The sequence below is a fragment of the Pezoporus wallicus genome, unplaced genomic scaffold (assembly GCF_028554395.1).
Source record: "Pezoporus wallicus isolate ANWC-B61680 ecotype Strahan unplaced genomic scaffold, APGP_CSIRO_Pwel_v1 contig_4191, whole genome shotgun sequence".
Classification (NCBI taxonomy): domain Eukaryota; kingdom Metazoa; phylum Chordata; class Aves; order Psittaciformes; family Psittacidae; genus Pezoporus; species Pezoporus wallicus.
The window spans coordinates 2,967,049-2,984,452 of record NW_026641383.1 but is presented as its reverse complement, the minus strand read 5'-3'; the positions used below and the strand labels follow the sequence as shown (position 1 = coordinate 2,984,452).

Genomic DNA, 17,404 nt, shown 5'->3' with positions numbered 1-17,404 from the left:
CAGCCCCGCTGTATCCTCCAGATATCTCTTCCTGTCTTCTCTCCATAACCACAATGAACCACATCTGTCTGTGGTAGCTGACTCCTCAAACCATCTAAACCGCTTTGTTTTCCCTCTGTTCAAAGCTGCAGTTTGCCTGTTTTGTTAACAGTAGGCTGGTGACCTGTTGAAGTGATCATGTGTAATATCCTGCCAGATTTGTCTTATGAGTGCCATTATAACCACAGGTGCAGTATTCCTGCACTTTGCTGTGAGCATTGCAGATAAGTGATCAGTTTTTAACAACTCTGACTGTGATGCCTCAAGGGTCACAGAGAGCAATGTGAGTGCGAACGCCTGCCAGCCACCCCAGCAGCAGGGAAATGCTTTCTCTCCCAGCAGTCTTTACACAGACCGTGTCATGCTAAATGACTGGATTTGAATGACTGCTGAGTTTGTACTGCAAACCGGGCTAAAGATTCTCTTATACTGATGGGGAAAATTGTCTGATCTACTAAGTGCCCCTCGAGAGACCTTTGTGCTGGGTATAATCTGAATCTCGCCTGCTGTGTTTGCTGGGAGAGCCCATGGGCAAATTTTGGTAGACTTTGGATGGGGCTCATTGACAAGAGCAAGAGGGTTTAGCTCCCCTTCTATTTTAGCTCATCCCTCCAAGAGGCTGAAAGTGCTGTCTACCATCAGACCACTGCAAACACAACCTTTACTGCAGCTCAACACCCGACTCGTATTTGATGTACTGACAAACTTGCCAGTTACTCCTTATGGGAGTATAACTAAGAATAGTGGACCTGAACCTCATTTCTCTGCTGCCAGCTTTATACCTCTATTACTCTTCAGCTTTAGTAGGTCACACTAATACAGAATAAAAGTATATGGGGGGGGGGGTGTGAAATCCATGTATTGGAAAGGGAATGTGGGCCAGGATTTTAATGGAACACTAAAGCGAGATGAAATGTGTGTTCATGCTATTTTTCAGTAAAAAGTCATTGCACAATTTGTATTTGCTATTATGATAAAATAATCCAATTGCTCAAACATCTGTAGTCACACTGACGCCAGGTGTTTCCTTCCCTCCTGCCCCCTCCCAGAATTAAAGAAATCAAGAAATTCATTCCACAGTCTAAAGCTTTGAAGCTTTAACTTGGTCCTTGCTCTGATATATTTAACAGTAACTAGTTGCTTAATTTATTTTGATTTTATTAATTGAATTGTCTTAGCAGTATGCTTCCCTATGAACATTCAGTACACGTTTAGTATTTTGTAGGTATAGCATAAAGATACTTATACACCTTCTCTGAAAATTAAGGAATGTTTGGCTGAGCAGAAATAGGTTGGGTTTGTTTTTCAGTTAACTTGCTTTTGCCTTCAGAGCTCTGCCTCTACGTAATTAACAGTTGGTGATGTGCTTTAGGTTTCCTCCACGTCAACCTGAAAATTGTGGAGCACACTAATGCCAAGAGGTGAATTGTGAAGCAGCTTCTTTATTATAGGCACAAGTTCATCTGGCTGCTTGCTTTTTAATAAAGTCTCATGCCTGCCTCCATTTCTTAACGCTTTTTCCTACGTCAGGTGAAGACACAGGGGAGCGGAAATGGGGGGTATTTCAATAAGCTAGCTTATAAATAAAATGTTATTAAGAAGAAAATAATTCTCTACTTCTTAAACATCCTGCCCAGCCTAAATTGTCTCTGACTTTTTGTGATTCTTGGGGTTTTTTTTTTGTCCAGTTTGACTATATACCTCTGAGCCAAGCGTTAGCAGACAGCCACAGAGGGTTAGATGACATTTAGCTGAATGCATTTGGATTTTCATTTTGTTTACTGGGAAAGCATTCAACAGTCTTGGTGCTTAAGAATGGAATTGATAATTTCTTCTGTTCTTTGAAGCTTGAAAAGTCTGTGCTTAGGTCTACTGGCATGGTACACATCAGTGCTGCGCTGCCTAGGAGCTTCATCCTCATGTGAAATAGGAAGTTGGTTTAGCCACAGCTTTTCTCTTTGAAGATCTTTGTGTACCAGCCAGTGATGTAACTCATGTTTGTTTTCTGATTCTGTCTGCGGGGGAAGGAGGAAGGAAATTAATAGGGAAAAAAGCAAAATAAGAGGTTGTGTGCCATTATAGCGCCAAGTGATATGTAGAGAGAATCATCAGTTACTTGAAAAAGGAAATCTGTTTAGTGTAGAAGCAGAGCTCAGTGTAAAACTATCTCAGTGAAGCGATTTGTCTTCATAACTGCAGCTTTAAAAGTAAGGCCACCTTAATGAAGATAAATATAAATGTTGACATGAGTCTTGGTGGGTTTTTTTCAGCTGCATTTTTTTGTTTGTTTTCAAACCTGGGCAGTGAAAACATTTCAGCTTTGCAAAATAAGAAGTTATGTCAGAGGTGGGACAGCCAGTAAGTGTCTCTCTTTGTTCTAACAAACTGGATTATTAAAGTTGTTACTGCCAGTTATCTTACCTATTTTTACTGTTCTAAGTTAAACGGTTGTCACCTGTTGTTTGTAGCCAGTTTATCCTTTTTTGGTCTTTTGACCTAAGCCCAGATGCTTGATGAGTGTTGAGGAAATTCAAGTATGAGCTTTTTCACTGATAACTACAACATGAAACCACCATTGCTGTGTGCTCTCTACGTGCTCCTTCTGTGGCCAAGCAAGGCCTCTGAAACCGGAATACCAGGAGGGCTCATGGGGACCTCAGGTATTATTCAGACCCAGCACACTTCTCTGCTCCATCTGTTTCAGGTGATGCTCTGATGTATTATTTGGAGGCTGAAAAAGTGATGCTGCTTATTCATTATTCAAGATCTGGCTTGTGTTGTCTGGCTGACTACTTTTATGATGTACCTGTAAGAACTGGGTAAAAGGCATTCGTTCCTGGAGGGAGCTGACAGTGAATTTGCTCTTTAAGGTTAATATTTTTGAATGCAGCCCATTACTTTACGGATATATTCTCATTGTCACCAAGGTCTTGAATACAGCTCTGAATTTGCTGGATAGTTATTTAGGACATATAAATTAGTTCATGTAGAGGCAGAGATATTTAAGCAGTTGCAGGGTTTTTTTATTTCCATTAAAAGAACCCCAAACAAACAAACCACAGGCCAAAACAAACTAGAGCAGCATGCTTCCCTGCAGAGAGGAGAAGGCTTACTCTACGACTACTGACTTAACACAGCGCTTCTGTTTTTCATTAACGACTTTTAAGCCTTATAGCACCTCTCCCAAGCAAAATATCATGTTGCCTCCCTTTTTGCCTCCTGGTGAGCATATTCCCTTTTCTTAAGCTTGTGTGTACAAAGCTGAATTTCATTTTGCAACCACATCATGTTCGGTGTTATTTTAGTACAGTTTCTCTGAGATGCTGTATGTTGTAATTTGAGCCCAGGGGTTTGCTTTGCTCTTCAGATCAGTACAGAAATCAAACAAGCAAAAGTTATCTTTCTGCCTCACATCCCTGAGGATTTGCAGTTGCCTGAAGATTGCAGGACCAGGTGCCACCCATCTTATAAATGTTTCTCTTCTTTTAGAAGGTACAAATCTCTGGGCTATTTTCATCACTGCTGCAACATCATGAACAGAATCAGACTGTGACTATCAGGACATGCGTCTTTAATTGTTTGTCTCCTGGACTAGCAGGGGAGCATAGGCACATTTCTTGAGTTGGGGAGAAAAAGAGAAGTATATGTGAATTACACTTCAGAGGCTTGTAAAGCCATGTAAGAATTTATGGGCTTGCTGCATTATTCAAGGTACATAATTTTATTACAGATCTGAGCAGCGCATGGGACAACTGATTTATTGTTATTGCCATATTTTACATAATGAATGTTTTAGAAGATTTTACTGCATGTGTTTTAGAAAGTACAGGGCAGTTCTTTGGGAAATGCCAGTCTGAGCTAATTTTTAAGGAAAGCAGAATTCTATACACAAGCAAAAGTAATCTATTCATGCTGTGGTAAACAAGCCATTACTTGGTAAATGATTGAAAGCATCTCATCATCTGATCCATTACTCTTCTGTTAGCATCTTATTTGAGTTACAGGTTAGAAAGTCAAAATACAGATATGCCTTAAAATAAAATACCATTCCTCTCTGTAAAAGTATTTTTATTATATAATACATAATATGTATAAGTAATTGCATAGCTGGTGATTGACAAACATCAAGTTCAGATCACTTTTGAGCAATGAACTGGTTTTGATTGAGCATGCCTGATGGGATTCATCTCTACTATATGAGTAGTCTAAGGCTAGACTAACCTATATGCCTAAGACTGGTGGCTTGAGTTGCTCCCTGGAAAAGAAGGCCAGGCAGCTACCTTTGACACTGACAACCAAATATTAGACACTTCAAGTCTAAGTAACTGCCGGTTTGGTATTAAAGCTGGAAACAGAATCGTCTGAATTGAAAAGCAGAACGTTTTCATTTCAGTGTGCTGTTGCGGATCCTCATCTGCACTGGTTTTGGTTGCTGCCTCCTGGGTTCCTTCCCTTATTAAATCTCCATGTTAGCAATAAATTCCCTCTTGCTGTCTGTGAGGGAGCCCAGCCTGTGGAGGAGAATGGCAAACCACAGATTTTAATATTCACTTCCCAAAACTCATGACAGATTAAATATTGTAACTATCCACCGAAGCAGTTTTCTTTTAGGTTCAGTTTTGAAACTTGATTCAATTTGTCACTGGTTTATGCTTTAAAAAAAAATAAAAAATATATATTTTAAAAGGTAGAGGTTTAGATATTTGGGGATTTGATGTTTAAATTAGGAACTTGAAGCAGACATTTGTACTTGTCGCTGCCGTTTCATTACCCATTCCACTGCTTCCATAGTGTGGGCGGAATATTCCTTCATGAAGCTGAAACTCGCTGTCTTTTCTCAAAGACCCTAATGAAGACAAATTGTGCAGTCAGCAGTTGTTTTCTTTCCAAGAATTCTTCTTAATTTTGCCTGTTTTGCAGGCATGGTTCCTGCTACATTATATATCTTTTTCCTTTGAGTGCAGTGATCCAAAATCAGGCAAATAAGAGCTACAGGTTGTGGGAGAGTGCTGCACAACTTTGTTTATAGCCTGCCTACAGCAACCTCTCCATAAGCTGACATTTGATTACATGGGATGTACAGCAGAGCTGCAGTCTGCTGTATACAGTGGCTGAATCATTCATGCTGGAATCCCTTTGCCTGGCACTTCTCTGGACATGAGTGGTACCTCTGTACAGCTAGAAGGGCTTTACTGGTCATAATTTTTGCACAAGCGAATTCTAGGGTCAGGAGCCCTTGATAGCTACCACGAGGTGCTGGCACATCTAATGATGTCCTGAAAAACCAGCATCACCAGACCCAGTTTGAGCTTAGGGTCTATTTATGTAAGACTGTATTTCTTCCAGATGGGAAAAAAACCCACAGCTGACCTATGACTGAGATTAAATTCTCATCTATACAATGTTCTTAGAGTGAAAACAGAAGTTCTGACTGAACAAGAAACTGGCAATATATTGAACTAATTACATTTAGTACTGAGTTAGACCATACCTACCTGAAAGAAGTGATCAGGAACCACTGGAACTAAGCTTAGTTATTTGCAGCCTGCATAGTTTCCAGGCCAGGTCTAGTCCAAGGCAATAGTTTAAGAAAATTTCTTTAATCTAAGAAAGTGAGAAAGTGATTGAAATGCATTTCTCTCCAAAGGTTGCCAAGCCAGACTCTGTGACAGAGTAAGTTTTATCTGCTAATGAAATTACTCAGTCATCATTGCTATTTTGACTTTACCAGAAGATATGATTCTCCTGCTTCTCCTTGCTAGGAGTAGATACTGCACTTATTAATAAAGAACAGGACTAGATCTTCTGTTGACTGGCTCAATTTTTTTTTACAGACAGGCTAGAAAGTTGGCCTGTTCAGCCAGGGGAAGAAAAGGCTGCATGGAGAACTCATAGCAGCCTTCCAGCATCTGAAGGGAGCCTACAAGGGTGCCAGAGAAGGACTCTTCATCAGGGACTGTAGTGATAGGACAAGGGAATAAGGGGTTTAAACTTAAACAGGAAGTTCAGGTTAGATATAAGGAAGTTCTTTACTGAGAGGGTGGTGAGGCACTGGATCAGGTTGCCCAAAGAAGTGGTAAATACTCCATCCCTGGCAATGTTCAAGGCCACATTGGACAGAGCCTTGAGTGACGTGGTCTAGGGTGAGGCATCCTTGCCTATGGCAGGGGAGTTGTAATTTTATGATCTTAAGGTCCTTTCCAGCCCAAACCAGCTCGTGATCCTGCCTCTGGCAGCAGCCAGTAGAGGATGCTTTTTGTGCATCATGGTCACCAAGTCTGTGTGGTATCTACCTGATTATGGCCTCCAGTTTCTAGCATTCACTGTTTTATGGACTGTTGGAGAAGGAGGAAGCATCTAATACCCCTGCTAGATTTATCTCCAATTTGTCTAACCACATTTTGATTTCATTCAGGCCTTTAACTTCTGTATTGCTAAGGGTCAATGAATTTTGTAACTCATTACATGTTCTGTTGAAAACTACTTGTTTTCTGCAGCTTCTAAATCTCCCCTTTGGTCATTTCTATGGATTCCCAATAGTTGTTGTATATGAGAAGTAGTAAATAATAACTCACCATCCACCTTCTCTGTGCTGTTCATAATGCATAGACCACTGTCCAGTTCCACTTCTTTCCCTTGCTGAAAAGTCGTGTTCTGGTTACTCTTAGCCCGTATGAATCTGTGCTGTTCAAAGTGCTGTGTAAGCAGTTGTGGTAATTAAAAGAGGTAAATTAAACATACACCTGGGCACAGAGACTTAGGAGCACTGAGAATTTGTGGCTATAGCTGACATTATTGGAAGGCGTCTTCAGGCAGAAAATCAGGGCCTTAGTTTGGAAATATAGAGGGGTTAATAAGGATACTCACAAAGGGATTCAGCTATATCTGAGATCAAGAACAGCCATGCGATATCCATTCTGTAAAGCTCTGCTCCATTGAAATGCTGCAGAATTATTTATTACCTTTGCTGAATATAAGCAACCAGGTTTTCTGAAGCAATCACCAAAGAATCATACAAAGAGACTTAGTTTCATTCTCCAAGGATCAAGGACAGCGTTGTGTCTGTTTCATTCTGGCACAAGTTTTTGGGAGTTAGGGGTTTTGAATGCCAAACCCAAGGACTTTGGTGATACCAATGGACTGTCTATTCCTGTACCCCAGGAACTGAGAATCTGCTGAAGGGGAATGTTTTTAGGAGTAAAGCTATTCAGCCACAAGTCTCAATTTATCTTCAATAGCATGCTCAGCCAAATCTTAAAAAGAATACGAGTACACATTAGTTAAGAATTAACATAATTATGTTCCTTGAGTATGGTGTTTATTAAAATATAAACTCTGTGAACATGCACTTGAGAGGAAGCTTCTAAATATTTTTAAAAGCTTAATTTTCAGTCACCCTCATTTATTTTTTCATTAAGAGAGAAGAAAAAAGATGGCACTTGACTTTCTGAAACTTTCCATTTCCTTCTCAGATATAGCATCAAAAAGTTGCTGAGTGTCCTTAACTGTGCTGATACAGCACATTCCGGAATGGTTTAGATTTATATGAAAAGCAGGGACATGGTATATAGCATTTTTCAAAAGTGCCTGAGAGCCACATTTATGAAGCTGTTCAGACAAGTAAAAGACAAGAAATTATGCAAAGAGATTTTCAGGCGGATATGCTGACCATTAATGCAGTTTTCACATCTGGATTTTGGGGAATTTACATTCTTAGGTATTGAAATGTTTTTCGAAATGGCACAGTTTTGACTGAATCGGGCTGAAAGTGAGTTTTTCAAAAAGAATTCTCTGATGGAAAACCCAAGCGCCTGGTCACTTACACCATTTGGAAAATAGGATTTAACCTTTTTCCTGGCGTACCAACTAGTGTTAACACCTATATACTCTTACAAGTGTCGGTGAGCAGTCCCTGAGTACTAATCTGAGCTCTGAAACCACCTTGTAGTTAGCCACACTGTTTGGAAGTATTAGTCGTCCACAGGATGCTTTGCTCTCCAGAAAGCATCATTCCCCAGACTTGCTGGTGTGGGAAATGGCACAGCACAGCAGGCACCGGTTTGTGTCCAGGTGCATCTCACAGAATGAAGAGAACAGTTCCCTAATGAGTCTCAGCTCCCCCTTCAGTTTGTGTTCCGCTTTGCCCTGCATATCTGTTTTCCTGCTGACTTACTGACCCTCTTTGTGTTCTGCAGAACGCCAAAGCCAGCTACGACTTCAGCAGTAACGATCCCTTCCCCTACCCCCGCTATACAGATGACTGGTTTAACAGGTAGGTGGATTTTGATCAGCCTGCTCTTCACTTTGGTTTGCTTAAGGGATTATAAGCATTTGCTAGTATTTTCTGCTGAATTCAATGGTTGCCAGAACAGAAGGTGCAGTCTCACTACTGCTTGAAAATTAGAGGTTACTTATGACTTAATTTTCTTATGTAACCTCTAAATAGCGCTGAATAACCATTTTAGACTTCATAAATGAAGCTGCTGCTTCTTCAGAAGAGTATATATTTGTATTTTTTGAGTGGGTGATAGCCGTATACCTTTTTCTGTCAGCTATCCTCCGACATTACAGTAACACAAGTCTTTATAGATTGGTTTCCCATCTGCTGTGTCTGAGGCGGTATCATACCTAGCTAATTTTAAAGGGAGCAAGCTGGAGACAGGAAAAGGCTTTGGGGGAAAAAGGTCCTTTCATCCAGTTGTAGACCAAGAGGCAGAAAACAGCATGACATAGAATGACCAGTTTAAAAAACAATTAGACCTTACGTAAAGCTCTGAATCATCTGTCTTTCACCTTGATTTAAGGACAGTGTGCATGGGTAGCATTTCAGGGCTGATTCTGAGATATTTCTAGCTACTGGAGGAGTTAAAGTCCATGTACACCAACTGGGAACCTGTTCTATTGTGTTTATAAACCTGGAATCAGCAGTGCTGCTGTGCTTCTTGTGTTATTTCTCCTGAATGCATGATGACTTATGAGGACTCAGTCCTCCTTCCGTGTGTTCTGACCTTAGGCAGTTTCCAGGAAGAGAAGGTCTGGTCCTTAAGTTATGGTATAAATAAAATGGCCCTAAAGAAAAGGCTTCAGATTTTAGAAAGTGTGACTTCGTTTTTGTTTCCTTAAACTCATTCTTTTCTTAGAATGGAACAGAAACACATTTGGACAGGGTTTTTAAAAACCACAGGTGTATCCTGAGTTCTGCCTCTGTCCCATAAAAAAGCCCATTCTGTCAGGCTTCTAGCGAGTTGTTAATGTAGTCAAGGATGCAGAGTCCAAGGCACACCTATAAGGTGTGTTTATTACCCGGTGATCTCAGCATCCAGCATCTCTAGCTCTGCAGCATGCTCCCCAGGGTCCCAGGCAGGTTCTGGCTTGGATTTGCAAAAATTGGTTTAGGATATTTTCAGTGGAATTTCCAAAGGTCTCCTAGATGTAGGTAGAATTGATACTGACAACATTTACATAGCAGCACCACTGAGATTTTGGAATGTATATTTGAATGTGGTTTTCATCTCTAACTTATTCTGGCTGTATGGATGGGCTCCGAGTTTTGTGTGGATTTTTTTGGTTTTCTTCCTAAAGAAATAAATCTTAGTTCTGTCAGTGAGACACAACAAAGGGGAGCAGCTGTGCTTCCACCTCAGACGCAGGCTTCCTGGAATGGATCAAACACATTTAGGAGCTGTGATGTCCTCCTTTGCAGTCTTGCCATTTTTCAATCAAAGCAAGATGCCAATGAGATTTCTCCTTGATTTTGGGAAAGGACGTCTAACACTTTTAAACTAATATGAATCTAATTAGTGAATGGAAAGTCAGAGAAGGTCTAGGGCTCTAATTTGTGAAGGTCTGCTGCCTTTCTTGCTTTATTTATGCAAAGGATCTTTGTAGGAGAAAGATACCACTTAGCTCTGAAGCAGCACAGAGGAAAATTAAATTTAGCTTTAGTGGGTAATGGTAGTTTCTGTCATTTTCAGTGTGGAACCTCATAAAACTAAGTGTGTTCTGCCAAGCCCCATTAACACTGACTGTGCTGCTATCAAGTATTTTATAGTGGGGCACAGTTACCAAAACCCACGTGTTCTCTAAGGTGGCCCTGGAGGCAGAATTACCTCCTAAAGTCTCTTAAAATGAGCTTCAAACATCCTGGATGTCAAGGGTTATAGTCTCTGGCCCTAGGTGCCTCTGACTTAACTTAAGGCACCCGTGTGAAGAATTGAGAGTGAGCGGCATGGTCACTGGTGACCTGATCTGTAATTATTGAGAATGACATGATTGAGGTTTTCAGAGAACTCCCAACACTTCCTTCTGTTTCTTTTCTTGAGGGGATGGGGACCTCAAGACAAGGAGAGAAAAGGAATGCAGATATAACTTTGCAGATTTCCTTCATTATTCTTTCCAGAAAAAAAACACAACAAATATATATATATATATATATATATATAAAGTATAGCATTCTTTCTCATGAACCTTGAGGTTTCTATAGTGAGACAGGGTATTTTCTGCTTTGCATGGTAAGTCACAGGAGCAGCACATTCAGTAAAGCATCCCTTTCCTGACTGTACAGTTCAAGAAGGCTTCAATGAAGGCTTCATGTTTTCTCCAGGCCAAGATACAAACCATCACACCACATCCAACTGTTCAGGAGTAGTTGTTACTATGGTTTTCTCTGCATATTTCTTTGCTATACTGTTAATCAGGCTGATGAGCTCATATATAAGCTATTATTGTAACTTCTGAAGTATTATTACTGGTAGGTTACAACTGTCTGCCTGTGACCGTCTGTCTGTCCATATGTGTAGCTGCACGGATGTGTCTGGACAAGAGAAACCTGCAATAAAGGCTCCATTTTGCTCAGTTTGCAGTCAGTGATATATCTCCCATTGAATTTTATGCATGCAGGAGGATCAGACTCAAAATAGGATAGCATAATACCCCTTTTTCCATAAAGAATACATTTCTATTTGAGCAGTTCAAGTGATTTGTGGAACTAAAAGCAGAGCACTGTTCACCGAGGGGCTTTTGTGAGCTGCCAGCTGCATGTGCAAAGTGTCATTAGACTTTAAGAAAAAGAAGGAGAGGTTTTTGCATGGAGTATTTCATTAATTGCAGCTGCTCTTCTTGTAAGCACAGATTCCCCTTCCACTTTGGGCTTTTTAAGGCTGCTGCAAGCACATTGGCCTTTCCATCTAACAGTTAGATTTTCGTATTTGTTTTTCATAACCACTGGCCTACGAAACCAAGTATAGTGGGTTTTGAAAGGGGAGAGTGTGGTGCTTCAGGCAGAAGATTGCAGTCAGGCTGTTTAGCTCCTGTTAGGGGGAGAGGCACATGGGTGACTGGGCAGCCAAGAGATTTATTCCCTTGCTCACCCTACTGACTGCTTGACTGTGTCCAGACCCACACTCTAGGGACCAAGCTGAGACAGGGGACACTGGGTGCAATATGGGGAAAGGGCTGTGTTTGAGCCTGAGGAGCAACAGGAGTGTGAAGGAACCTGAACCAAGCCCCATTCCCGAAAGTGGAGGCAGCCCCACAGTACTAAGACTGTTTTTAGGAACCACTTTGGGATTTTTGCCGTGGTACAAATAGCCAATGATTATTTCCACTCCTGTATATTCTCTCAGATAAGAGTTACTTAGTAGGGCAAAAATTATTCACTATCTTGGAAACCTGTATTCTTCAGAGGTAAGAATGTCCTTTACTTACTATGTCCTTTACTTACTATGGATCCAAACAAAATACTATTGAATCAAGGAAAGAGCTCCTCTTGGCTTCCAGACAGCTCGTATTAACAGGGTAAAAACACCTGCTTACCTCCTCCTCATTTTTTCACTCAGTACAATGAAAATGACATCATAATTGAGAATTTATATAAACAGATTTAGCAGCTCTTTCTACCCACAGTGTGACAACACAAGTGTCAAGGAGGAGCTACAGGACTACTGCTGGCTCTTGGGGTGTTTGGATGCAGGCAGAGTGACACGTTCCCCAAAACAGGAGAATGCTTTTCCTTGGGCAAGCACTCAGATGATCAGAAGTTGGCAATGTCATGTGAATGAAAAGGGGATAGTGTTTGCCCCACATAAGTGTCCCCTTGAGCTTTGCATATTTAACTGCTGCCCAGTGCAAGCAATTGAAGAGATCAAGATAGGCAGATTGTCCCAGCTATTGAGGCTGAGCTCTCCATAGCCTTCCCTTGCAGACAGCTGAAGTTAGGAAGGATGGATTGTGTTCCTTGGTGTCTGCAGAAGGATTTTCAAGCAGATGAAAAAGAGCCTCCAGGAAAATCTCTGACTCCTTTAAAAAACCATGTTGATGGACACAATAGCATTGGCAGTGGGTGGTAGAAATAGAAATAGTTTTCAAAGACAAAGCAGAGTGAAATCTTCATAACCAGTACAGGTATGTCATTTAAGCCAGCTGAAGGCAAAACTGTTTTTCAATTGAATCACCCTCTCCCACCTTAGTTATTTTATGAATGCTCATGTAAAATGTTTGCATTTATATGATGTTTATGGAAAATGTTCTACGTGCTAATTTATGACTTGCTCTATGTGCTAATACATGGTTTACCTTTGAAGCAACTTGTTCATAGGTAAAAATATTCTTAATTGTTTTCTATCCTCTAGTTACAAATGTTGAAATAATAGTGAAAAGGTGAATGTTGGAGAGAAAAGCTATGATTTGTGCCCGTGACATGGGTCACTTCGTACAAACCACAATGGGTTTATCAATGATACATGAACAGCAAATAGGTCTAAATTGGAAAAGTCTGCTATTTGCCATTAATAATTCATCCAAATGCATTTCCACTGAATCACATGTGATTTTTCTTCTCCCATCAGCAGCACAGTGTCCAAACCCTGAGCTGCTGGAGCAGGTTGACTTGCAGCCTCCATCATGTGGGCCGTTGCAGAGAGGCAAGGTGGAGGATAGGACCTTCTGGTAAAATCTTTTCACCAGGAAGGCCCTAATACAGTTCTTTCCCTCTGTGAGAGGAGGAGCTCACCTGCAGTGTCACTGAGGTTTTGCAGCCCAGCATCAGCCAAGACAAATTTTAAACAAAGCCATTTATTGTGCTCTGTGGCTTGCAGCTAGCCCACAGGTGACTAGGTAATGAATGCCTAGCAACCGTATATGTTTTTCACAGTTCCTTGAACAAGGGCATGAGGGAAAACCTGCTTGATTGTTGAAAGAAATTTCTCCAGCAGCTGAATAAGAAATCTGTATCACTCTGCTCCCTTTGTAAAAGGAGCTCACAGGAGATCTTCACCCTTTCACAATCCTGTGTATGTTCGAGGCCACCCATTTTCTTTCATGGAGCTGCCTTTAAAAATGCAGTCTTCCAAGTACAGCAGGAAAAAGAATGTGTTGCTTCTCACCCTTTTATTAATATTGTGCTCACCTTTGCCAGAGATGCTTAAAGGGAGAGAAAGAAGAAAGGTTATTAAAACAACACAATTCTGCTGCCTCCTGTAATGGTTTGTCTGGTACTCCAGATAGGCTTTATCATACAGCACTTGCTAATTGCATGAATCCTTAGCATCTGTAAGAGCAATGCCAGTTTCAATGCACAGTTTTAATGCACAGAGTGGATTGATGTGAGCAGCAAGATGGATTTATATTGATTCAGCATCTTAAACTTACAAAAACGTGACAGCAGCACAGGTTTCATCAGTTTCTCTGCTGCTTGCTATTTTTTAAAAACTAGATTATATTGTCCATATTTATCTTCTCTGTAGTTTAATTTCTGTGATGAACTAGGAGAAAGGAAAATGTCAACTTCCTTCCTTCAGGACTGCCTCACAGCCACTGCCAGTTAAAAGGTCTCTGTTAACAGCTGTGAAGCACTTCAGAGATGCCAAGTGTTCTTGAAATGCCGTGTGTCAGCCCAAACCTGGACCACTGTGTGAGAGTCGAGACATTTCCCACTTGAGCAGAAAGCAGTAGCTCCGTGACAGCTGACAGCTGAAGCACCTTGTCAGCTCTCCTGGGAATTAGGCATTGGAGGAGAGGGGTGCACGTGCCCTTAGGTCCAGCTAGCTATGGGCCTGGTTAGCCAGGCCACAGCTCTGCTGCTGGGCTGTGCAGTGACCATTGTGGCTCCCTTCTGCTACTTCAGCTTGATACTGAACCCACCTCTTTCATAGCATTAATACTGATCTTATTTTTTCACATTAATACTGATCTTATTTTTTCACATTAATACTGATCTTTTTTTTTCACATTAATACTGATCTTATTTTTTCACTGTTTACAGTGTTTTACACTGTTTCTTGTGACTGTTAGTTGGTAACAAGGCAGAACCCGAGAGTTTCACCTGGGTTGGAGCAATCCCAGGCACAGCTACAGGTTGGGCAGAGAAGAGATTGAGAACAGCCCTGTGGAGAAGGACTTCGGGGTGTTGGTCAATGAGAAAATAAACATGAGCTGGCTTCAGTGTGCGCTCACAGCCCAGAAAACCAACCGTATCCTGGGCTGGATCAAAAGGAGCGTGACCAGCAGGTCGAAGGAGGTGATCCTGCCCCTCTACTCTGCTCTTGTGAGACCTCACCTGGAGTATTGTGTGCAGTTCTGGTGTCCTCAACATAAAAAGGACATGGAACTGTTGGAACAAGTCCAGAGGAGGCCACAAGGATGATCAGGGGACTGGAGCACCTCCCTTATGAAGACAGGCTGAGGAAGTTGGGGCTGTTCAGGCTGGAGAAGAGAAGGGTGCGTGGAGACCTCATAGCAGCCTTCCAGTATCTGAAGGGGGCCTATAGGGATGCTGGGGAGGGACTCTTCATTAGGGACTGTCGTGGTTTAAACCCAGCCAGACAGCTCCAGACTGTTCCCAGGCTGAAAGTCAAAACACAACACTGCGCCAGCTACCAAGAAGGAGAAAAAATTGACTGCTACTGCTAAAACCAGGACAGGGACTAGTGACAGGACAAGGGGTAATGGGTTAAAACTTAAATAAGGGAAGTTTAGATTGGATATAAGGAGGAAGTTCTTTACTGTGAGTGTGGTGAAGCACTGGAATGGGTTGCCCAGGGAGGTTGTGAATGCTCCATCCCTGTCGGTGTTCAAGGCCAGGTTGGACAGAGCCTTGGGTGACATGGCTTAGTGTGAGGTGTCCCTGCCCATGTCAGGGGGGTTGGAACTAGATCTTAAGGTCCTTTCCAACCCTAACTATTCTATGAGTTAAAAAGGAAAGGTCTGAATAACTTTAAAACTAAATGAAGTGTAAGTATGGATGTTAACCTTAGAGCAAGCCTCGTTTATACTGCGGAAGGGAGGTTGGCTGTCTCCTGCTTCAGGAAGGAATGAGCTCATCCATGTATCCAAGTACAGCACTCAATGGTTTGCCATGGAATGTTTCTCCTCTGAAGCACTGTGATGCCAAAGCAAGATTGCGGTGATCCAGCCCAGTTCAGCACATGAATTACCTGGGGTTCATGTGATGTCTCCCTCTTCCCTTTTGCAGCCATGGGACAAGGTGTGCAGGAGAGGTGTCTGCTGCTGCCAACAACAACATCTGCGGCGTGGGAGTTGCGTACAACTCCAAGGTGGCAGGTACAGTAGCAACTCAAGGTGTAAATGGTCATTAGGCCACTCTGCCTTAGGTAGAACTGTGGAGACGGGGAGCGTTGCCCAGGACAGGACTGCAGGTTGGCGCTGGGCCATGTGTTTATTACTTTTCACAGTAGCTGAGGAGAGGAATTTCTCCATGGTTTTGCCTTTTCAATTGAGGGCTTTATATAGCCCTTTAATAAGAGAGGAATAACTCTGCTCCTTCTTAAGCCAACTCCTTTTGGCATACTGATTTTCAGTGTTTCTTCCCTGCATAGCTGCAGAATCCTTTGTGACAAATCTCATTTTGCAGGAGGTAAAATCTAAATTCCTGCTGCAATTAGAAACTGTTTGAAAAGTCAAATCCTATGCTGCTTCTATTCTTTAGGCTCTCACCAGGCAGGGCCTGCAGTGCTGTAAATCTCTGCAGTCGTTGGTTTGCTTTATTTTAACAAGGATGCAGAGTGGTAAGAGCAGATGAACGGAATGAAGTGGGTGGTACCTAGCACCCAGCATTCACACGTTGGGTCTATTGAGTATTTTTACTTACAATTAGCTCTTGTCTGCGCTGATAGACTGAATATAGTGCTAGAAGTGAGTTAGGCTCTCAGCTTGTGTCAAATTAGTTTAATCTGAAGTAATTCAGTTTTCCCTCTCTAAGACTTGCATGAGAACCAAGGCATAGCAAGCAGAGATAGATGCTTATGAATTTCACTCTCATTCCCCAGCCTACACTAAAACACCAGTGTGGATGCAGCCGCTGGTTCCTGGGAATGGTTCACAGTGTGTGTGCATGGGCAGCTCTGCTCTGCTTGTCAAGGCCCTTTTTCACTGCAATGTCAGAAGATTTAGGGAAGGCCATATTTCACCTGTCACCTACAGGATCGAAAGCTGAATCTCTGCTTTAGAAGGGCGCCAAGCAGTGTTTGCTAAGCTGTTACCCCAAGAAGTATTAGTGAGAGTTAATAACCGGCTGGGCAGGTCCAGAGCTTGTCCCCTTTCTTGAGGAATGGTAACGTCCTCTTCAGGGATGGGACATTTCACAAAATTTCTATTCTGGCAACAGCTGTTTCTAGAGGAGTGTCAATTGAGGCCGCTTCTGATGACCACCAGCCTACAGATAATCTTCCATACGTGCCCACTTAGTAGCAAAATCCCCAAAGATTTTGGAAAGTCACAGCCTTCCTCCCTAAGGGCAGTGTGCACTTGGAGCACCACCGTGTGGTCAGAGGAGATGTGGAGTTGGGTAGAGCTATGTGTCTGCCGCTGTCATCGCTCACTGTCTGTGCTTGCAGGTGGAATTGGATGAGGCTTTGAGCAAGCTGGTCTAGTGGAAGCTGACCTTGCCCATGGCAGGGGGGCTGTTACTAGATGATATTTAAGGGCCCTTGCAACCGAAACCATTCTAGGATTCTGTGATCCTATGCATTGGAAGTCAGTAGCTAAGGATCTGGGGCATCGTGTGTTTTGCTTCTTGTACCTCTTTTTTGCCTTGAAGTCAAACCAGATGGTTTGGCTCTTTCTGTCATTGCTCCACCTCTCCGGGGTCAGTAATTAATTCTGTGGTTCCAATGCAGACCTTAATTTTACAAGCATGTGAAGGGATTTCTCACTCATTGAGTTTGACTTCATCCTTTCTAGCTTGAATTAGCAGATCAGGAATATCCATCTTTGATCTGGTTTCTTTTTGATGTTTATACCACTTTTTCCAGCCTCGCAGTTGGCGCATGGTTTTTACTGACCATAGTAAAAGCACTGGCTTCCAAATCAGGGTACTTGCTGCCATTCACACTGTTTGGCACTGTGGTAT

General features: G+C 42.1%; 1 protein-coding gene across 1 annotated transcript in view; it reads left to right on the top strand.

Moving 5' to 3' along the window:
• PCSK2 (proprotein convertase subtilisin/kexin type 2) overlaps positions 1-17,404 on the top strand; it is a 108,600-nt gene that overhangs the window by 66,382 nt on the left and 24,814 nt on the right. The window contains exons 6-7 of the mRNA XM_057423305.1: positions 8,235-8,311; positions 15,509-15,597. Coding sequence (XP_057279288.1) covers positions 8,235-8,311; positions 15,509-15,597 — 166 coding nt within the window. The remainder of the gene's footprint in view (positions 1-8,234; positions 8,312-15,508; positions 15,598-17,404) is intronic.